Source organism: Echinops telfairi, unplaced genomic scaffold (assembly GCF_000313985.2).
Source record: "Echinops telfairi isolate 266 unplaced genomic scaffold, ASM31398v2 ScPeMD7_7421;HRSCAF=8459, whole genome shotgun sequence".
NCBI classification, from domain to species: Eukaryota; Metazoa; Chordata; class Mammalia; order Afrosoricida; family Tenrecidae; genus Echinops; species Echinops telfairi.
Window position 1 is genome coordinate 9,643,874 of NW_022111321.1, and position 23,565 is coordinate 9,667,438.

General features: G+C 39.1%; 1 protein-coding gene across 1 annotated transcript in view; it reads left to right on the forward strand.

The window, feature by feature from the left end:
• Positions 1-23,565, forward strand: part of CNTN5 (contactin 5) — a 1,071,081-nt gene that overhangs the window by 985,328 nt on the left and 62,188 nt on the right. Inside the window, exons 21-22 of the mRNA XM_045297732.1 lie at positions 15,742-15,812; positions 18,492-18,726. Of these exons, the coding sequence (XP_045153667.1) occupies positions 15,742-15,812; positions 18,492-18,726 (306 nt within the window). The remainder of the gene's footprint in view (positions 1-15,741; positions 15,813-18,491; positions 18,727-23,565) is intronic.

Genomic DNA, 23,565 nt, shown 5'->3' on the forward strand with positions numbered 1-23,565 from the left:
TTAGCAGCTTTCACTATTATTCTCGATTTTTAGATAATTTACGACTCCACTAAATGGACATTTAAACAATAGTGAGACTGGCTCTTTAAGCAGGAAGGAAAGATTTCAGGTTCAATGAGATTGCTGAGATAGTAACAGCCAAGCACTCTTCTGGCTTACAGCTCTTCCGCTACTTCCTTCAACTTCCCCTCAGGAGAAACGTCTCAGGTGCTGGCTACATCCACCCACCTGAAATGACTTGGGAGTCACAGAACCTTTTCGAGTGGAGGGCAGAGTGATGAGCATGCATCTCCTCCAAACCTACCCCTACACTACCCTCCTCCACAGCTAGCCTTCCTTTGCTAGATCGGCTCTGTGAGTGGATGTAATAGTGACCCAATATGTGGCTCTTCTTTTTAGTACTTGTAATGGAAAGCCCTGCTGGCGTAGTGGGCTCTGCCCTGAGCTGTCACCACAAGGTCCGAGGCTCGAACAATAGAAAGATGATGTCCCAGAATAGACTGGATGAAAGTGAGTTTGGCTTTTGAGTTTGAACATAGGCAAGGCAAACAAACAAACAAACAAATATAGAGAGAGACTATATTTGAAAAAAATATATTTTTAACATTCAAATGTCTTTGCGTTTGCTTGTATCTTGTTTTCTGTCCCATCACTCTCTTTTGACATGGGAGTAGATAACATCAAGTACATGTTTCTGGCACACAAAGACCAATATGCTTTCTGTATTTGAGAGATCTATGATCAACCAACAGATAGACACAGAGAGAAAGAATCGATAATCACATAAATAAACTGATAAAGATATTTCCCAGGCCATTCGCAAAGGCATCCATAAAATAGCATTTATCCACATCCAGATTTTTCTTGTGGACTCTGCATTCTTTGGAAAACCTTCGGCGTTGGGGGACAGAGTCCCAACCAGTCTGTTCCAGCCTACTTTCCACAGTGTCCTCTAGGACAACGGGAACTTCTCATGCTTCTTTATCATGAAAAACTCTAGCGACACAGAAGCCTCTCAAGAATAAGTCTAACCTCTGTTCTAGTTGTACAATGTGAGGATGAGGCTTCCTAGAGCTTTCTGAAGGACAGAAGACATCCAGCAGGGGCTGAGAGTCTGGGAGCCCACAGCTGGTAAGCATCTGCACCTTCCACAAGTGTGAGAATGTCATGGCAGCCACGTCTGGCCTCCTCAGACTTCAACACATAAAAGGACAATTAAACTCAACCTCAGCCCAAGACCAGTTCCTACTGGGTGAAGGTCAGACATGCCTCCCACCCCCTACTGTGGTAATAATTTACTTTAGAAGAATTAATTCCCGACTAGTCTCCATGAGTTGGTTATTAAAGAAGTCCCAAATGTCCAACTCTTCCAAGATGCTATTTTGCTCCAGCACAACCCCCTTTCCCGCACGACTTCTTAGAGTATATTACCTCAGACCTGGGTTTTGCAATCCACTGCAGTGTCCCACAAAATATCACTAAACATTGAGAAATTGTTTCAAGTGGGGGTGGGTGTTTTTCAGTTCCAGACCCAAAAGTCAGGCAGAGGTGAGCCAAATGCAGTGTCTGGAGCCAGAAGTAAAAAATGTCCAAAAGTCAAAACAAGGCTTTTTGCTCCTCCCAAAGCTCACTCGGGAAATAAGAGTATAGCTTTCCAGGTGAGCTGGTGTGTGGCAGAACTGCACTTACACCTTCAATGAAGGGTGCTTTTAGTCATACAATCAAAGTCCAAAATGCCTCCAAGGAAGCAAAAGGTGCAGTATGGTTCACATCCTCCACGAAAGTTAGGCCTTAATCCGACCCTATTCCTGTCCATTATTAGTGTAGTAGAGAAGTCTCTCCCAAATAGGACTATAGTCACATGCATGTAAAGTCCAGAAATTTATTATATGCCTTATATGATATGTCTTATAATATATGCCTTACAGCCATTGTGGCTTGTCGTTAGGCACCATCGAATCAGTTCCCACTCATATCAACCCAATGAACAACAGAGCAAAGCACTGCCTAGACACGCATCACTGACACAATTGTTCTTATATTCGAGCCCGTTGTTGCAGTCACTGTCAAACCATACCGTCAAGGGCCTGCCTCTTTCTCACTGCCCCTCTGCTGTACTGAGCTTGAAGTCCTTCCCCAGGGACTGGTCTCTCCTGACGATGTGTCCAAAGTACATAAGACTAAATCTTGCCATCATTGCCACTACGGAGCATCCTAGCTGTACTTCCTGTAAGCCAAATTTGTCCTTTTGGCAGTCCATGTGAGGAGCCCTGCTGGTATATGATTATACATTGGGCTGCTAACCATAAGGACAGCAGTCCGATAACACCAAGTGCTCAGCAGGAGAAAGACAGGCTTTGTACTCTAGTTACGAGTTAGCATCTCAGAAACTCACAGGGGCCAATTCTACACTCCCCTGCAGGGTTAATATGAGTCGACTTTGCCTCAATGGCAAAGTGTGTTTTTTTGTTTGGGTTTTGGTTTTGATTCACCAGAACCATAATTCAAAAGCATTTTTGAATTCCTCTTTAGTCTTCCTTATTCAGTGTCCAAATTTCATATGGAAATGAGGCCACCGAAAATACTATAGCTTGGGTCAGGTGCACCTTAGTCCTCAAAGTAACCTGCACACTCTTCAACACCTTAGAGAGAGGGCTTATGCAGCATAAGTACCCAGTGGAATGAGTCCTTTGATCTCTTGACTGCTACTTCGATGAGCATTGATTGTGTAGTCATGCAAGAAAAAAATCTTTTCTCCATTTATCATGATGTTTCCTATCAGTCCAGTTGTGAGTATTCTGGTCTTGACATTGAGTTATAATTTACACTGAAAGCTGTAATCCTTGATCTTCATCAGCAAGTGCTTAAATCCTTCTCACCTTTAGGAAGCAACGTTGTGTCATCGGCAAATCTCAGGTTGTTAATAAGAATTCCTCCAATCCTGATGCTACATTCTTCTTCATATAATCGAGCTTCTCTAATTATTTGCCAAAATACGCCAAACTCAACTGCCATTGAGTTGATGCCACCCCATAGCAGCCTTATAGTGCAGAGTAGAACTACCCCGGTGACTTTCTGAGACTGTAACTCCTTCTGAGATGTAGGAAGCTTAGAAAGCTGCATCTTTTTCATGATTATTTGTTCAGCCTACACATGAAATAAGTATTAAATAAGTAATATGATGCAAGCCTGATGCACACCTCTCCTGGTTTTGAACTGTGAAGTTGTGTTCACACAACTGCCTCATAATCCATGCACAGGTTTTTCATGAGCACAATTCTGGAATTTCCATTCTTTTCAAGATTATCCATAGTTTGTTAAAATCCACAGTCAAATGCCTTGGCATAGTCAATAAAACACAAATAAATATCATTCTGGTATTCTCTGCTTTGATCCAAGATTCATCTGACATCAGCACTTATATCCTTTATTCCAATTCTTTTTCGGAATCCAGCTCATTGTCAATGTACTGCTGCAAACGTTGTTGGATGATCTTCAGCAAAATTTTACTTGCATATGATATTAATAATGTTGTTCTATAATTTGAATATTCTGTAGGGTCACTTTTCTTTGGGAAGGGTACATATATGGATCTCTTCCAGTGAGCTGACCAAGTAGCATTCTTCCAAATTTCCTGCCATAGATGAGTAAGTGCTCCTAGTGCTTCTTCATCAGCCTGTTGAAACCTCTCAATTTGTGTGCCATATATTCCTGGAGCCTTGTTTTTGGCTAATGCTTCAGGGCAACTTAAGCTTACTTCTTCAGTATCCTTGGCCCTTGTTCATATGATTATAAGGGCCATATTAATCAACTTTATCGCACCTACCCTACAAACATCTTTACCAATTCTGATACCAATGTCCCTACCACAGCACTCTAAAGGGTTCAGAAATCCATTTCATTGACCACACAGAACTTTCAGTTCATACTCACAAATATTATTAGAGAAGTTCACAGGTTACAATTCTGAACCAGAAATGCTTCAGATAGTTATTCCAGTCAGGAATTCTTCTTCTCAGCAATGCCAATAAGCATACCTCTCTGTGGACGTAGACCTCAAGTGTTAGAAAGCTCCTTTAACACTGCTAAGTGCATGAACTTCAGCCCAGAAGTACTCAGCTCTAACTAAGTGGGTTAAAACCTGGCTCCCCCGATAAAGTACCTGGAGGCACCACCTCACTCAGTTTTACTTGCTTCATGATCTAGGAAATCCAAGGGGCGCCTCGTTGTTCCGTGCCTTCGTTTTGTTGCTACGGTACCTCTGAACCACAAAAAGTCTTGTTTAACTTCACTTGTTTCACTATTTCTCCTTTATTGCTGGGGGTGGGGGGTGGAGTAGGGGGCGGTAATAAAGGAAAATGGCCCAATTTTGAGGACAGGTATTTTCTACAAAATCCATTTTGAAACTGTTCTTCTGTTTTACAGGTAGATTGTAAGTACAGATGGTAATTCTAACAAGTGATTTCCTGAGAGGGGAAGAACTTAATTATTGTTAGGTAGCCCTTTTCTAACTAGTTGCTGCTCTTTGCTACAAGGATTTAAAAGACAGAAGATGAAGGGCAAACTGAGGAAGAACAGTAAACTTGGGCATGAGTGACTTTATCATAAACACAAAGGGTAAAAGAAGGCATCAACTCAAAAAAAAAAAGAAGGCATCAACTCATGAGTGAATGTAAAATATTATCTTCCTGATTCCCCTAATACCATATACCTTTTAGAAATCACCAGCCACTTTCTGGGAACTATGCCGAGTATTTACCCATTATGATATAATGTAACACTCAAGGCAACAAATCATTTTATTGGGGCTCATATAACTCTTAACACAATCCACACATACATCAATTGTGTAAAGCACACTTATACATTCATTGCCCTCATCATTCTCAAAACTCTCGCTTTCCGCTTGGGCTCCTGGATTCAGCTCCTCCTTTTCCTTCCCCACCTCCCCACTCCCCCCACCCTCATGAACCCTTGATAATTTATAAATTATTATTATTTTGTCATATCTTACACTGCCCATCATCTCCCTTCACCCACTTTTCTGTAGCCCATTCTCCAGGGAGGAGGTTATATATAGATCCTGGTCATAGGTTCCCCCTTTCTACCCAAACAAGATTTGTTTATTCCCATTATACAAATGAGAGAACTGGAGAGTTTACAAAACTTGCACAAAGTCTCATAATAAGCTGAAGAGCTGAAATTCTAACCCAGTCTAACTCCAAAGGTGGTGCCTCTTAAATTTTCTCCTCCCAGACGGTGATCCCTGCTTATTCTGCCTATTTTCTCCTGCCCGTTTGAGCTTATCATCCACCAGGGTCAGTCACGATTGTTTTATTCATCTCTGGCTCTTATTTTAGACACACATAAAACAAAGTCGAAATGAGATTCCTTATATAGCCTCGACTCCTATATTCTTGATTATTGCCATTTATGGGAAAGTTCATAAATCAGATGAATTTTGCATTTCCTGAAATATCATAGCAACCTCTTTTGCAAATCAGAAGGAGTGTATTGCCTACAGTTCCATAATAGAACAAGCTGAACCAAAACAGCAAGCAAAATTCATATCAAAATAATAATGTCCCCTTTTTTGAGAAGATATTCTATTTCAAAATCACATATATTAATTCATGCTGAATTTTAATGTTTACCATAGAAGAGTTCACCACTTTCTCATCTTCATACCTAAACTTGATGATAGTAATTGTAATTGATAATAATAATTTAGTTAAAAAATAAAAAGAAAACACTCATTGCCATCAAATCAGTTCCAACTCATAACCACCCTATAGGACAGGGTGGAACTGCCCTTGTGGATTTCCGAGACTGTAACTCTTTAAAAAGCCTCCTCTTTCTCGCTGGACCATGTTTGCTGGTGGATTTGAACTGCTGACCTTGATGTTAGCAGCCTAACTCACAACCCGCTGAGCCACCAGGACACCTGAATATTAATAGTTAACAAAACAAAGCAAAACTCAATTTCATCAAGTCAATTTTGACTCATAGCAACTATATAATAATCGTGAACACAATTTATTAATTGTAGGCCAGGTTTGCTGATTAATCATTTTTAAATAAACATAAAATACAAGTACAATGGGGTACCCAAAACAACAGGTGTTTTTTTCCAAATATATATATTTAATTTTTTTTTTTTTTTTACAAAATAACTTTATCACCTTCAAAGTCCTCCCCAATACACTTCAGACATTTGTGAAATCTGTGATTCCATTCTTGGAAACACTTCTCAAACTCATCCGTTTGGATGGCTGACAGCACCTCCCTCATTTTTTATTTCTTCACCTATTCTATGTCATCAAATCACTGTCCTTTCATGTCCCTCATCACTTAAGGAAACAAAGAGAAGTCACACAGAGCAAGGTCAGGTGCGTCAGGTGCATGGGGCAAGAGAGACATGTTGTTTTTTTGCCAAAAGCTGGCACTGATTTTGGTGAGCAGGTGCGTTGTTTTGGTGGCAAAAACAGCCCCCATCTGCCACAAATCAGCCCTTTTTTGTTGCACAGTTACCTGTTCTTTTCAGAACTTCCAAATAGAAAGCTTGATTAACAGTCTGACCTGGTGGAAAGAACTGCAAATGCACTATCTCCCTCACATCGCCTTTGTTTTTTGGGGGGTAGCACCTCATATTATTATTGTCTTATTAAGATATCAGAAGGACTCACCAGCTCACCACTGCCATCGAGTCAAGGCTGACTTATAGGGACCCTATAGGACAGGGTAGAACTGTCCCTGTGGGTTGCCAAAATTGTAACTGTATATGGGAGTACAAAGCCGCATCTTTCTCCTGAAACTGTAAAAGAGAGAGGCTAAAAAGTATTCTCAGTCAACTAGTTAAATGTCAAGCTGGGACTTAAGCTAAGATCTTTCTCATTCCAACAATAATACTTTTAACATTTATGCATACAACTTTATCCTAATGACTAGAATGAAGATGCTATTTGAACTCCTTAGGAAATATGTATATATAATTTTTATATATATATAAATTTTAGAAACTTTTAAACATAACTCATTAGATAAACTGAGCCTAAACAATGGTCAGGAGTCCCTGAGTGGTACAAACACGTAGAATGCCCAACTGCTAATGGGAAAGTGGGAGATTTCAGTCCGCTCTCAGATACCTCAAAGAATGACCTGTTGGCCTACTTGGGAGAAGCAAGGGAACAGGTAAATTCAATGGTCGCTGACATAAATGATGGTCATTCACTCTCAGTGCCATCGAGTCCTTGCTGCCTTATGGACCCCTGTTGGGTTTCCGAGACTGTAACTGGAAAAGGAGTAGGAAGCCCACTCCTTCTCCTGTGGAGCTGCTGGTGGTTTCCAATGACCATGCTGATCGCAGCGCAACGCATAACCACTACACCACCAGGGCTCCTGCAGGGTGGTCAGGTAACTGAAATAGTCTTGTGCTAGACACTGCAATCCTGGTAGAGTTTTGTTTTGTTTTGTTTTGTTTTCATTTTCATCTCAACTCTCCCTTTTACTTTATTAACAAGTCCCTGCACCTTTTCTCAGGAGTCCTTGTGATGCAGTGGATCGCTTGTTGGGCTACTAAGCACCAAGTCAGCAGTTGGAAACCATGAATCGCTCCAAGGGAGAAAGGAAGGTTCTCTCCTCCCTAAAGAGTTACAGTCTCAGAAACTCAAGGGGCAGGTCTACTCTGCTCTATATGGTGCTATGAATCTGAATCAACTCGATGGTAGGGACTGAGAACTCTTTTCCATTCATCTACAGCTTTTTCCCAATTTGGTCACTAGATTAGTATTAAGCACCTAAATTACTTCATTTCTTATTGATATCCGATAAAGCTGTATTATTTAATGAGCCATGGAAATACCTACTATAGTGGAAATTGGAATTTTAGGCCAAAAGGGAGCTTTATAAATTACTTCATCGTGTTTTCTTTTGTTTAATGGAATGCTAATATAAGCATGCTGATTCTATGGTTTTGCTCAATCTCCTAGAGTTCTTTAATACTCAAGCTTTTTTAACTAAGGTGATACATTGTATTTAACTTACTTTACCTTTTTATATCAGTGTTTCCAATGCATAAGTTTGAATGAGTATGCCATATTTCAACATTCTAGATAAAGCACTGTAGCAGTTTTAACAGCTCAGTGCCTAGAACTTGTGAGTATTATCTAGCAATGGCGGAGCTTTGCTTAGAAAGAAATTCAGATGAATCAGTGTTTAGCCTGCTAAATGTGCAGGTAAACTTGATTATCTAAGCTAATAAACTTAGGATATCTATCATCAGCAAATAGAGGGAGATGAAGGGTCTAGTTACTTAAATCTAAATTAGGTTTTTCATTAATTATACTAATAATATATTTGATTTTTGAGTAAATATGCATTTCTCTGAACTCGATGGAAATATCTCATCAGTGCCTAATAATACTAATTTTATGCTTCTAATAAGAACTTTAGAACTTTGTAGACCAGAAGATCTGAAATAGTAAGTCAAATCCCTTCATATCAAGAATATATTGTTTAATAACTATTAAGGGACATGATTAAAATCAGTGAGCTCCAAAACACTGAATGCTGAATACATCATTGTGCATTACCAATTTGAAAAGAAAATGGATGAAAATGTGTGGCAGTTACATTATCTGGTGTCAACTTGTGGAGGGGTGAAGGCTAGCCTGTCAATCAGGTCCCAGCTTGATGACCTCATTTGGAGGCACTATGGAGATAAATAGCTCACTGGAGGTGGGACTCAGAAACACTTCCTGGAAGACATTCCTGTTGACAAGACACATGGAACTACGCTAGAGCCCTGGAGCTGGGGGAGCCATGTGGAGACTCCAGCCAGTGCTGAGATGCTTCCACTGCCACTGGATCCACAAGACTTTCCACTCACTGGCCTGTGATCTTCCTGCATTTGGTGTCATTGCATGTGTTGTGTGAGTCTGAGGAGGAATTTGTAGGTAGGTATCAGACATATATATGGGCTAATATCAGACTTATGGACTTGATCTTGACTGGGCTGGGGTGTTTTCTCAATATTTCATTGCTCTTGTATACAAAGCTCTTTCTTATACACATATGACTGTCTATGAATTTGTTTCTCTAGTATACCCAGACTAACACAGCATGAGTACCACTGATCAGATGCATGTAATTAGGAACTGTAAGGCAATTAGAATTATTAGAGTACTGCATGCAAACATTGTAATCCTGACAATAAAACATGATGCTCAAGTTGCAGCTATTTGAGCCTTAAACTTTCTCTTAGTGTTTTCTATTAAACCTAGTGGTTTTGTTTCAGTAGTTATATTATACCTAGTAAGTGTTTGTGTTTAAGAGTTGTTAGTGCTTATACACAAATACCATTAAAACACAATGAACCATGATGCCTTTTTGTGTCATTTATACTGCATTAAGATTGGAAGTAGGGTGAGGAAAAGATGACCTTGTTTCTTTCCATTAAGTTGAATATGAACTCTCTTCTTTTACAAAGAAGTTAGCAACAGTAAGAAAGCAACATGCATTGATTTCAAATAATAAAAGAAATTTTACAGAGCGTGGGCCATTTATGGATAATTTTCTGTGGTTAAGCATGGAGTTTCCATGACTCAGAATTTACTTGATGACAATGGGTTTGGTTTTCTGCTTATATTGTATTTTTTTTAGCCCACATAAAAATGAATCACAACACAAAAATCCTTACTTTGTTTTCTTATTCTCCCAAGTGATAATTTTCACCAAATTTTTACTAGCTTTTGTGATAATTTGTTTTTTCTCAAAAATAAAAGTTGTGAAAAATCTAAAAATGTTTTCTAAAAAATAAAAGTATGAATAGCCTATGGAACAAACACTTCTGTTTCTGCTGTAGTTTCAGAAATAATGTTTGACTTCAAATAATTACAAAAAAGTTCTTACAGTCCTTTCTTCCCATTTGAATGGGGTTTACAAAGTTCCCATATAGTAGGCCTAGCATCTACTCTAAAACTCTAAGCCTACAAATAGTGAGCATTCTTTTATTAGATGATGTTTGAAAATAAGCTCAAATAGCAAAGGATCATTAGCATCTTGATTTTTCTCAAAAATCTATAATCATTGATATCAACTTCAAAGAGAATGAATTTAAAACCTAAATATAGGCTATAAACTTAGCTATTCCAATGTAATAGACACATTATTTGCTTATTGATTTTCATGTTGTTTAAATGTTATTTGTCAAAGATAGTGGGTGGGGGCAAGCTATGGGTATGGCATTACTGATTCAGAGGCAGAATTCTCCTCTCCCATTTGGGAAGCCCAGGTTCAATTTCTGGCCCATGTACCCTAAGTGCAGGGAACCCAGGCGGCATAGTAGTTATGAGTGCGGCTGCTAACCACACGGTCGGTATTGAAACAACCAGCTGTTCTGCAGGAGCAAGGTTGGGCTTTCTCATCCCGTATGGACTTACAGTCTAGCAAACTCACCAGGGGCAGTTCTACTCTGTGCTATAGGGTTGCTATGAGTCATTGTTTTAGTCCAGGTAAAATAGAGAAATAAATTCATAGACATTCATATATGTATAACAAAGGGTTTATATAAAGAATAATTGTACATTAAGAAAATATCCCAGACCAGTCCAGATCAAGTTCATAAGTCCAACATTAGCCCATATGTCTGATACCAATTTTTAAATTCCTCTTCAGAATCAACACAAAATATGCAATGATGCCGAGTGCAGGAAGATCACAGGCCCGTTGGTGGAAAGTGTAGTGGATCCAGTGGCAGTGGAAGCATCTCAGCTCTGGTGTGGGTCTCCATGTGACTCCTCTAGTTCCAGGACTCTGGCTGCATCAGTATAGCTCCATGTGGCTGTCAGCTAGAAGACAAGCAGAGAGTGTCTCCCACCTCCCAGGAGGAATACAGGAGTTCCCAGAAACCTCAGGAGAAAGTCAGGCCCACACAGAGGCCTCATTGGCTGTGACCTGATTGACAGGCTAGACTCCACCCCTTTGCAAGTTGATAGGAGATTATGTAGCTACCACAGTCAGGACTGACTCTATGGCAGTAGGTTTGTTTAGATACCTCAAGTTCAGCTAACACCTGTCTGTGAAGGCTTACATATAGCTATCCCACTGAACAGATTTCAGCAGAGCTTCAAGAGTAAAATGAACTTGAAAGAAAGATCTAGGAATCTGCTTCCAAAAAAATCAGCGAATGAGAACCCTGTGGATCACAGTAGTTCAATCTGCAACCAGTCATGGGGAGAGCACAGGACAGGGCCATGTGTTGGGTTTGGTTTTGGTGTGTTTGTTTGTTTTCATTTGCATGGAGTTTCCTTAGCAGTATTGATGCACTTGGATTACTGTGACGAATATTGAAAGTACACTTGTGGACTGCTAAAAGAACAAACAGATCCTTCTTGGAAGAAATACAACCAGAAAGCCCTTAGGAACAAGCAAATGAGACTCCATCTCACGTACTTTGGACATGTTATTAGAGGAGAGCAATCCCTCATGAAGGCCATAATGCTCGGTGAAGTAGCAGGACAGGAGGAGAAAGGAGAAGAAGAACACCTTTGATAAAATGTCTTAACACAGTGCCTACAAGGGTGGACTCAAACCTAATAATGGTGAGCCTGGCGCGAGACCAGGCAGTCTTGGTTCTGTTCCACACAGGCTCACTGTGAGTAGGAACAACTCAGCAGGGCCCGATAATAAAAACAACATGGGAGAAACACTGAAAGTTGCAAAAAGCATCCAAAGAGGAGGTGAGGAATTTAAAAGTATAGTCACTGTACCAAAAAAAATTGTTCAATTTTCAATCAAATCAAAAACAGTTGATCAAGAACCAATGATACTGAAGAAAGGAGTCCAAGCTGGACTCAGAGCCTTAATGGGCATGAGGGCTTCAGGAATTAACAGAGTACCAATTGCAATGTGACAACAAGCTGATGAAGCACCAGAAGTACTCATTTATCTGTGCCACGAAATTTAGAAGGCAACTACCTGGCCAACCTACTAGAATAGATCCATATTTATGCCTCTTAGAGAGGTAAGCCAATAGACTGTGAAAATTATTAAATAATGTAATTACCACCACATAGAAGCAAAATTTATTGAATATAATTTAAAACAGTACAACAGGGAGCTACCAGATTTTCAAACTGTATTCAAAAGAGGATGTACACACGGGATATTATTGCTGGTATCAGAAAAATTGGGGCTGAAAACAGAGAATACCAAAAAAACTTATTTACTTGTGTTTTATTAACATTGCATAAGCATTCAACTGTATGGATCATAACAAACTATGGATAACATTGAATATACTGGAAATTCCAAAACAATTAATTTTGTTCTGATGGAACCTGTACGTAGACCAAGAAGCAGTCCGATGAACAGAAAAAGGGTGTATTACATGATTTAAACGTAAGAAAAGTATACGAGGTTTAGTCAATTAATATAGCCCTTCAAGCTCTAAAAGGAGCCCTGGTCACATAGTAGTTACCCATTGGGCTGCTAACAACAGTCAGTAGTTCAAAAGCATCAGTGACTTCAATGAGGGTTTGTAATCCCATAAAGTATTCCAGCTTCACAAACCTACAGGCACAGTTCTACTCTTCCCTCTAAGGTCACTATTGGCTGGAATCAACCCTCTGGCAGTGAGTTTGTGGTTTGGAGTTTCTACCCATAATTTCTTATGTGATGTATCAAACATTATAGTCTTTAGGTCTGTGGTTATAGGCCTATTTTGAAGAGTTTTCTCTACTTAACTAGACAGGGTTATGGTGTTATTAAGACCTGAGTTTAGTAGAGAGTGTGAACCAATTCATAACCTTTGTTTCCTTGGGGCATCATTAGCGTCCACTTCGCTAGAGGGTAGGACTTAAGACACTATCTTTGTTTCCTTGGGGGCATGGTCTAGTAAAAGATAAAAAACAAACCTGCATCAAAGCCATTCTGCTATTTCCTAACTGAGCATTGGTAGAGTAAGACCTGCTTTTTGACTTTTGGACATTTTCAGCTTCTCGCCCTGCATTTCGTGTTGGCTCTCCTCCACCTGACCTCCAGAGTTTGCATTGAACAGTACTTGCAACCACATGAGACATTTCCTTAATTTTTGGGAAGTTGCAGCAAATTACAGAATCCAGGGGCATTTAGGGAATGTCCTCAAAGGATAAGTACTGGGAAAATAGAGGAATAACATCGTGAACAAGTTAGATATTGGGGACATCTTTAATCTCCAACTCCTTAGCACGAATTTGGTGCTCTTCTAATACAAAACATTACCATCATATGCATCAGGGTTGTATCCTTCCACCATATTTATTTTAAGGTTTTTATGATAAGCAAATAATATGAGAAACTGGATTATATAAAGAAGAATGTATCATCAGTTTCAGAACAAGTCATTTTGTTCTGATTATATGCAAGGTTATATTGCGTACAACTTTTATATGCAAATCGTAAAACTTTGCTTGTTGGGGGAGGAAGACTTGAAGCACTTGCTGATAAAAATCTGAGCCTACAGTCTTTGGTATGAATTGCAACTCAGTGTAAAGAAATCCAAAATCCTTACAACTAGACCAATAGACAACATCTTGATCAACAGAGAACAGACTGAAGTTGTCAAGGATTTCATTTGCCCATGGAAGCAGCAGTCAGGAAACTAAATGATAGATTGCATTGTGCAAATCTTCTGCACCGACCCCTTTAAAGTGCCGAGGAGAAAGAATATCCCTAAAAGAATTAAGGTGCAATTTTGGTAGCAATTGTACAATCCTGCTTAGTGTGATTGAACTATGGAATGTTATGATATCTGTAAGAGTTCCTAATAAAATGATGAAAACAAAACAAAATAACTAAGGTGCCCTTGTTCTAAGCCGTGGTATTTACAATCATTTCATATGCATGCAAATGCTAGAAAATGAAGAAGGAATACCGTAGAAGAACTGACGCACTTGAACGACAGTGTTGGAGAATCTTGTAGGTACCATAGATTGGCATAAGAATGATCAGCTCTGGAAGATGTATAGCCAGAATGCTCCTTAGAAGTGCGGATCCAGAGACTGTCTCTGATCTTTGGACATATTATTAGGAGAGATCAATGCCTGGAAAGGACATTATGTTGGATGAAGGACAGTTTCAGTGAAGGCGGGAACACCCTTAAGGAGCGAAGTCTGTCATTTGGATACAACGATGGGCTCAAATAGAACAACAATTGTCAGGCTGGTGCAGGACGGGCAGTGTTCTGTACAAAGCGTCACTATAAGTCAGACCTGCCTCGACGGCACCCAGCAACAAGCAATGACTCTGTAGCAGTGGTAATCAGACATGTTAGCAAAACACTCCGTCTGTTGCATGTTGGTATACGTTAAGTAGCAATAAGCAAGACTACGAATAAAGAACTCAGCAAATGACCACCATTTTCCCACAGGTAAATTCCATAACTTTTTGACTGAGAAAAGAAAACTATATATTGAAATTGAGTAGATTCTGACTCAGGGTGACTTATTACAAAGTAGAACAGAAGTAGTCCAGATTCATGTCATCCTCCGGGAGCCCATGGGAGTAAATTTCACACATAAATATCCTCAAACATGTGAGTAAGATTGTAATTGGAAGATAGGTAGCCACGCCTGTGATATTTCTTCCACACATGCGTGAGCAAGGAAAGAACTCACATTCACGTGGGCAGTGACCAAGGACACTGGCAGCTGGACTCGGGTGAGTCGGAATCAGTTCGATGGCAGTGAGGCGTTTATGGATTTCGATAGGGCCAATAGAAGTTTTGTATTTTTCTTTCCCAAGTAGATTTTTTTCTCTCTCTTTTGTGATAATACTTAGAGCTGCATCAGTTTCTCTGGTATCTGAAATGCTCTGTGAATGCCAACCAGTAATTAGTAACTTTTCATCCAAGCAGGTAATATGTCAGAGTGAATTTGTTGATTCTGAGTATATCAATATCGGTTAAAACGATATGCTGTGGTATAAAAGCAATCTTGAAGTGTAAAATTGCTAATGCAGGCTCATAGCCTGGAAAATGATTTCTTTTAATAGTTTTCTTCATTTAACAGTTCTTCATTTGAAAATGTTCCCTTTCAACTGAAGATTTTGTGGTTGGATGCAATGAAGGGGAAATTTATTTCTTTGACACATTTATTCTTTTAATAGTTATTCATTTGAAAAAAAAATGCACTGGGTGCATATATTTTTGAAGTTTGTAGAGAGAGTCATTTTTGACATTTTGCGGGGGGCGGGATCTTTTCATTTAAGTAGGCTTTCACTCCATAGAACTATTGGGAACGTTTTTTTAAACTGAAGCTCTGCAAATTCTGGTGGAGCAGAAATGTGAGCATCACCCTGTGAACTTGTCTGGGGTCCCACAAGCCTGGGATGCAGAAAATGCTCAAATCTTTATGAAGCAATTTGGAGGATAAAATTAACCAAACAGTACTAAATGTCCTTACATATAGCATTTATTATAACATAGAAATTGCTACCGTGGAGCATTTACAACATACCTCATCGGGGGTAGGGTCTACAGGGCCATGAAAGAAACATGTATCCAAATGGCCCACAGAGAGCACGGTTTCTCTTAAAACAGTAAGTCTCTTTGTTTTCACAGTTAACGCCATGACTCTAATTGCCAACAAACTTTTGATTGGGTTTTACCCAACCCGCGCAGGGTCGTGATCTGTTCTGATTGTATGGGCAATCAAACCACATATGGATCTATCCTCCTGATTCTCAACTGATTTCTATCCCCAGTTCCAAAGACAGCACCCACCAATGTGAGTGGAAGAAGTGGAAGAAGGCACGAGTTAGTCATTGCCTGGGAGGTAAGAAAGCCTTTACTTGGATATCAGACATTGTTGAGCTCTGAGGGCATAAGGCTGCACATAAACCCTCTGTACCTGCTACAGAGTGGCCAGATCATTTCTGTTTCAATGAGGTTAAGAAACACTCTGAGCAGACTACCCTCAGATGAGTATTATCAAATCGGCCTTTTTCATTTCCATAGTGGTCCCAGTAGACTTTTCCTTAAGTCTAACAGTTGCTGTCTGATCAGAATTAGCTTTCAATAATTAAAACATGTCCTCTCACAGATTACCTCGTGTGTTTGTTTGTCTTAATTTGCAATTTGAATGTTTCCTGATTAAGTAGCATTCTTGACTTATTTGTAGACTAAGAATTAGCCACCGCTGAAAGAGAGAGGACCCTGGGTAGCTCCAACAGTTTGCACATAAGCTAGCGAGGAGCCCTGGTAGCATCGTGGTTGCATATTGGGCTGTGAACCGCAAGGTTAGCAGTTTGAAGCCACGAGCTGCTCTACTGGAGAAAGAAGAGGCTTTCTACTCCTGTAAAGAGTTACTTTCTCAGAAATCCACAGGGGCAGTTCTTCCTAGAGGCTCATTATGAGTCGGCATCGACTCCTAACCTCGAGGTTGGAGAGTTGAATCGCCCACTGGAGATCTGCTTCCACAGAGATTCCAGCAGGAGACCCCTGCAGAGAAGTGCTTCTCTGTAACACATGGGCTCACTAGGGATCAGAAAGAGTCCAAAGCAATAGGTTTGGTTTTTGCATGGCAGGTAAAGTCCTGGACAATCACAAAGAAAATATGACTCATTTTAAAAATTGCAGAACTGAGGACAGTTTAAGTGCCTTGCCTAATAAGCAGTAGAGTTCAGACTTTGCATACAAAAGTTGCAAACTTTCAGTTATTTCACCATTTGGTCTCCAACATTTCTTCTGTCAAGGGAAAAGAGCGTGGAAGAGGAGTATGAGGCATACAGGCATTTATCATAAAGATACCGTTGCATTTAAATAACGGAACTTTCAGCTATAACACACATGGAGCTCACAGAAGTCCCTGGTTGGTGCAAGTGTTTAATACTCTTGGTTGCTAACTGAAAGGTCTACTCTAAGTGTTCCAGTCCCCCCACAGACACCTGCATAGAGGAACTTGACAATCTACCTCCCCAAATCACCCATTGAATATACTGCAGACCAGAGTTTTACTCTGACTTACGGGGTCAGCAAGAATCAACCCAATGCAGCTGATTTGTTTTGTTATGTGCTTGCTGTGTTGTTTGAATGTCACTCACAGAAATAAAAAGAACTTTGAGAAAACTGAAAATATCCCTGACCATCTCTAAGCAACATGATCAAATATTTTGGGGGCAAAAAATGTTTCCCAGTAAGAAATCTTCCATCATCACATCCCCTGCCTGGTTCTTCTGCTACCTCCCTTCTTCTTCCTCAGTAAAACTTCATGTCTTCGTTTTATTGTTAGTTTTCACAGCTATAAAAATATGAACTTAATAATAATACCTGATCTTCACTGAGATCAGTTCTTATCGAGTAAAATTGCCCCTCTCTATAAACTTTGATAAGGAGTCCTGATGGTGTAGTAGTTTATGCCCTGGGCTATTAAACTTAAGGTCAGTAGTTCAAACTCAGCAGCCACAGAATAGGAGAAAAATGAGATTGTCTGCTCAAGAATGATGTACAGTCTCACGAATGCTAGAGAGAAATTCTGTTGTGCCCTGTAGGATCACTGTGAGTCAGAATCAACGCAATGGCAGTAGGTTTGAGTTTGGGGGGGCGGGTATCTTTCTTTGGTTTTGTTTTACTTTGATATAAGCATTGATATAATGATTTTTGTTTACCTTCCTCTACACAGTGCACACTTCTTTCTGAAATAATTATTTATGATTAGAAGTTAAGAGCTGTGCTAGGCAGTCCCTCATCTTTGTTAATTCCTGACTAACTCGATTCAATCACAGTCACTTTTTTCTGGGATGTATATTTGATTTCTACTCTCTTAGGTGCCCTCAGTCTGTAGTCCACATATTTCCGTTCAGTGGTGCTGTTGCTATTTTTGTAGTCATTTTCTACCTCAAACTTAGCAATTTCCATGTAAACCCACCCTGGGTTGCCACTGAGTTTTCAACATACAAAATATACAATGTAAAAGGTTTCTAGAACAAATACCGCAGCCAACTTTCGTTCCTTATATGAGGAAAGCACAAAACTCTATTTTAAAATTTCTAAGGTAAGAAACAAGGAGAAATGGTCTCATATTATTATCTCATATTTGCTGTGCAAAGGACTCATCAGAGTGTTCCAGGGACAAGATTTTTCTCCACCACCAGACCATATGACAGCTTGCTCACGATGTGAAATTCTAGTGTGGAATCCCAGGACCTTCATTTCATATACATGACTAATTGGAGCAAATTGGTTTCACTTCAAGAGTTTCAAAACTCTTGACAACCCTCTTAAATGCCAACAGATCTTATTTAATATTTCTTTTGTCTTCAAAGCTTTTAGGCTCCAAAGGCTGCCAACATGAGTTGCTTGTTGGTTTCCAAAATAGTATTGATATATGAAAATCTCTGTTTTCAGATTTTATAAGAAAACAAAGTTTAAGGATTTGAAGTTATTGTTTTTTTCGTTTCATTTTGTTTTTCCCTGCATGCCTTATTGTTGATAATGAACTGCTTTCCTTCTTCAGCCAGTATCTGAGGAGTTTCAGAACGGGGAAGGCTTTGGCTATATTGTGGCTTTCAGACCCAATGGAACCCGTGGCTGGAAGGAGAAAATGGTGACCTCTTCGGAAGCTTCCAAATTCATTTATCGAGATGAAAGCGTCCCTCCCCTTACTCCCTTTGAAGTGAAGGTTGGCGTTTATAACAACAAAGGGGATGGTCCTTTTAGTCAAATCGTGGTCATCTGCTCAGCGGAAGGAGGTCTGTTTCTATATCCCTCTGCTATTTATTCAATGTTTTAAGATTTCAATTGTTATATGAATGTTGACAGAGTATTGCACATAACTTGAGAAACCAAGATAAGCCCCAAGAGAGGACAAAATTCACTACTTTAATTTGAATATGTTTTTCAAGCTTTAATATTTCTTATTAAAAAGAAGCAAAACATTGATATATGTTGATTTATGTTCTCCACTCCCTGACTGCCTGTTAATAACATATTTCCATGATAATAACACTATTAGTAATGCTTGCAGTGTACTCTATTCTCTAGGCAGGTCTTATTCTAATGCTCTTTGATTTGAAATTTAGGTAATTTTATATTTTAACCCAATACATTTAAATACTATGTGAAATAGATTTAAAGACTATAATGAGGAGACCAACAAATATTATTTCTTACCCTGTGCACAAAGCACTGAGGTGCTAATAAAAAGTATCAGACAGGGCTTTCTTTTGGAAGCTTGTCATACATATCATTAAATCCTCATTACATTTTGTCACTTGGGCATTATTATTATTTTAATGTGCAGAGGGAGAGATTGAGGTTCAGAAAATTTATGGAATTTGCTCAAGTGATGCAGCTTATAGTTACCATCAAACCCAGGTCGGTCTAACCATTACATCCCTGATTTTTCTATAGAATTCTACCTTTAAAAACATTATCTCATTTCATCCTCAAGCTAAAACTATCAGGTAGGCAGCACTGAATAGGCTGTGTGTGTGTGTGTGTGTGTGTGTGTATCAGAGTAGCAAAGAACTCAATTTGCCACTATGGGTTAAGTGTTCAGCCACCCACCAACTTCTCTGCAGGAGAATGATGTGATATTTTCTTTCTGGAAAGATCCAGCCTTAAAACTACATGACACTTCTGTTCTGCCCCACGGTCTCCATATGGGTAGAAATTGGCTTAACAGCACCCATCAACAACAGATTGATAAGGTTTAAATCTGCAATTTGCTTTTGATTATAGTCAATAAACCCACTGCTATCAAGTTGACCCTAATTTTTCCCGGACCTATTGCAAAGAGCTAAACTGATCCAGAAGGCTCCCAAGACTGTACATATTTTTCAATTTATTTTAGCAGTTTTATTGATATATAATTCACATAGCAGACAATTTGTGACTTAACCATAATAAAAAGAGCTGTGTAATCATTATCACAAACAATTTTAGAACATTTAAAAAATTTTTGTACTCATTATTATTAGTTCTCCATTTTCCCCCAACTCCCCTGCCATAAACCTAAGAAACTATGAATCCTCCAGTTACTGTCTCTATAGATTTACCTATCCTGGATTTCATATAAAGAAAAACCTGTTAAAAACCCTAACAGCAATTAAAAAATAAAACAGAGGAAAAAACCTCAATTCAAAAGAAAGCAGAAATAATAAAAACTAGCACAAATTTAAAATGATTCAAAAGAGAAAAATAACAGTGTTCAATTTTAACCTAACTATATCTGCAGTAATCTATCTTCCAGTGCATTCTATCTGCTAGCAAGGCTATTCACATCCCTGGTCAGTGGTCAGAGGGAATTCCATGTAGGGATCCTGTAAGTCAGCTGTTCTCAACCTGTGGGTCGTGACCCCTTTGGAGGGGTCAAACGACCCTTTCACAGGGGCCGCCTGATTCATAACAGTAGCAAAATTACAGTCATGAAGTAGCAATGGAAATAATTTTATGGTTGAGGGGGTCACCACAACATGAGGAACTGTGTTAAAGGGTCACATCATTAGGAAGGTTGAGAACCATTGCGTGGACTTGAGATTTCACTGTCACACATTGCCTTGCTCAAAGTGGGTGCTCAGAATTTAAGTTCCAATACTCTTCCTTTTTCCTGTATTGTATTTTATTAATTGCAATCTTTGGGTCTCCCAAGTTAAGTTCATGTGGACTTAACTGACTCCTCACTTAGTTGGCTACTTGCTTTAAGACAGGCTTTTTAGGCCCTAGACACAATACTTTCTGATAACCATCTGATTTCTTAACCACACTTTGCTATAGCACCTATATCTTCAATGGCACAGTGGATTAAGAGTTAGGCTGCTAATTGCTAGACTATATGGGGTCAGAATGCTATGTCATTCTCTGGTGGAGACTCTTGTGGCCCCATCTTGCAGCTAGGAGACCAAGGCTTAACCCACTGGACCACCATGGATATTTATTGCACTCAATAGGGAATGCAAACCCAGCATCCTACATCAAAACACTAGGCTCTTTTTAGTTCTAATAAAAAAGTTGTTTCCCAAGTGAGAAGAAATGTGACAGAACTACTCCTTTAAAGTTAGTTTTTCCAACTATGGTTTCTCCTATTCAAAAGTAGGATTTCAGTAGTCTCTGCAAGCAACATAAATACTTTACTTTCCCCAATTTGACAGGATTAAGAAAATATTTCACCATCAGTACTTGTTTTGTCTTCTGATAAGCATTGTTATTTAAACTAACCCTTATACTTCCTTACTGCCTATGTATGTGAATTGATGAGCTCAAGATGATTATTAATCTCTTTGCTATTGTGAACTGATTCATGGGGGGGAAGAAACAAGGTCATTTAGATATTCCAAAAAGAAAAACCCCTAGTACTTCATTTAAGTAAAGTGCAGTTTTTGAACATAAATCTATCGTGTATTTTTGTAAAGTCCATTCTACAAAAAGAAAGCCAGCAGTGTGGGAAACAATGAATGACTAGGAATCATCAGTATTTCACGTAAATACCGTGAGCTTAGCACCTCCAGTCTCTGAGATGCTTTCAAGTATAGCCAATAAGCCATGTCACTTATAGTATTAAATTTAACTCTTATAATCAAAGACAATATAGGAATCTCAAACCCCATTCTGCCCTTAAGGAAACTGAAGCTCAGAGAGGTTAAACAGCGCACTCAAATTCACCCTCATAAGTAATACAGCAGTTTTGAATCCAAGATTGTATGACTCCAAAGAGGAAACCGCATGCCAGTTGTGAACCACATAATCCTCATTCCAACCTCATGTCTGCAGCCCCATAATAAAGTCCACAAATCCTAGTTGGAGAATGGAACGTATCAGGTGTGACAGCACATAGAGAATGCAACAGCTTCCCACACAACACATGTATCCTACACCCTTTTTTATAGATCAATTGCACTGGGAGGCTATAATGGTACAGTCTATATATAATATCATATTAAATGCCTGTGCTACTCGTTCACATGTATACTGTACTGAATGTTCTCTTATCATTTTAATGTGAACAAAACAGTGCATGCTTACACCTGGAGTCAGCAGCATCCAATCTCTTGTACATCATGTATCTTTGGAGTGTTGTATTATTGTCTCTCTGTTTAATTTTCTTCCAAAAATAATACTGTTAAGTGTGTCATGGCTCCCAAACACAGCCAAACCATTGCTAATGATAACAGCAGCAAGAGACTAAGGATAACCATCAATCTGGAAATGAAATAAAACAGGTGGAACAACACAGAGGTAGAAAATTAGTGAATGTTCTTGCTCATGATTTAGGCATGTTTGCATAGCTACCAAATCACGCAACTCCCTGTTTCAAAGAACAAGTTGTGGATTGTAAGTGATCTGTGATTGCACTGCCTTACTAGGATGGTATATATTAATATTTTGTATTATTTATTACTTTAAAAGTTTAAAGTACATGTTTTATTCAGGAAGTGCCTATTTTTGTTGCTTTCAAATTGCTTCAAATTCTCAAGTACATCACCCCAAAGGTCATATGAGATGAATTGTAGAAGCTTGTGAGCATGTTTTGTATGGTAACACCGACACTGCCTTTAAAAAATTCAGCTTTGTGATTTCTTATTACCCCTTGCTTTCCAATTAAATTATAGCAGCCATCGTGGCTTTTTACACTGTGCTGCCTACAGCTTGAAACAGCTGGCCTTTGGAGATTTATCTTGCAAGCTAGATCAGAAATATACATATTCTCTTTCAAAGACAAATAGGTTGTTGTGATTACATATCTGATAGCAATCCTTCATTTCTTTTAGTACACTGAAGTATTAGAGAGACCCTGCCGAAGTTGACTAAATTGGAACTTTCTGGGTAAATCTGACAAAGGCTGCAGAATTGTTAAGTTGTGTCAAACAAGACAAGCAGCACAATGAAAAAGCAGAACATTCCCCGGAGGCAGCAGAGTGGGGTTCTAGTTCATAGTTCGTTCCACGGTCAGCCTTGCCCTCCAACACGGGAGAAGCGCAGATCTAGAAGGACGATATTGGATGCTCTTAGATGTCTAAAATGAAGTGCTTCGTATTCATTCGACTCTTGTGGGGAGGTGTCATCAAGATGACTTCAGACTCATAGTAATCCAGCGTGTCAGAGGAGAGCGGACCCATAGGATTTTCTAGGCTTTACACTTTCCCTGAGTGCACCACCAGGTCTTTCTCCTACGGTACAATGTGTGAATTCAACCACCAGCCTTTCAGTTAACATGTGAGTGCTTCACCACTGTGCCAGCCGAGACTCTTAAATTGTTCTACAGGTTAAAATATATTTTTGAACAAGTCTTCTAGAAGAGTGAAGAATAATGGATCAATTCTCTTTTTAGTTTCTTAGTGATTTCCTTGACCTGGAAAGGAGTGGCAATTTTAAAAATGGAGCCATTTTTTGAAGCGTCAAAGGCATTAGTAAACTTATAAAATTGTACTCACACAGGTTTAGATTCCTTTCCTCTATCTTGGTGGATGTTCAAATAGATTCACAGACTATCTTTTATCATTATACAAGGATGTATTCCTCCATTAGAAAAATTTGGTTTCTGTGTTTTTCCTTTAAACTATCTACCTCTTTATCATTTCAAAAGTTCTCCA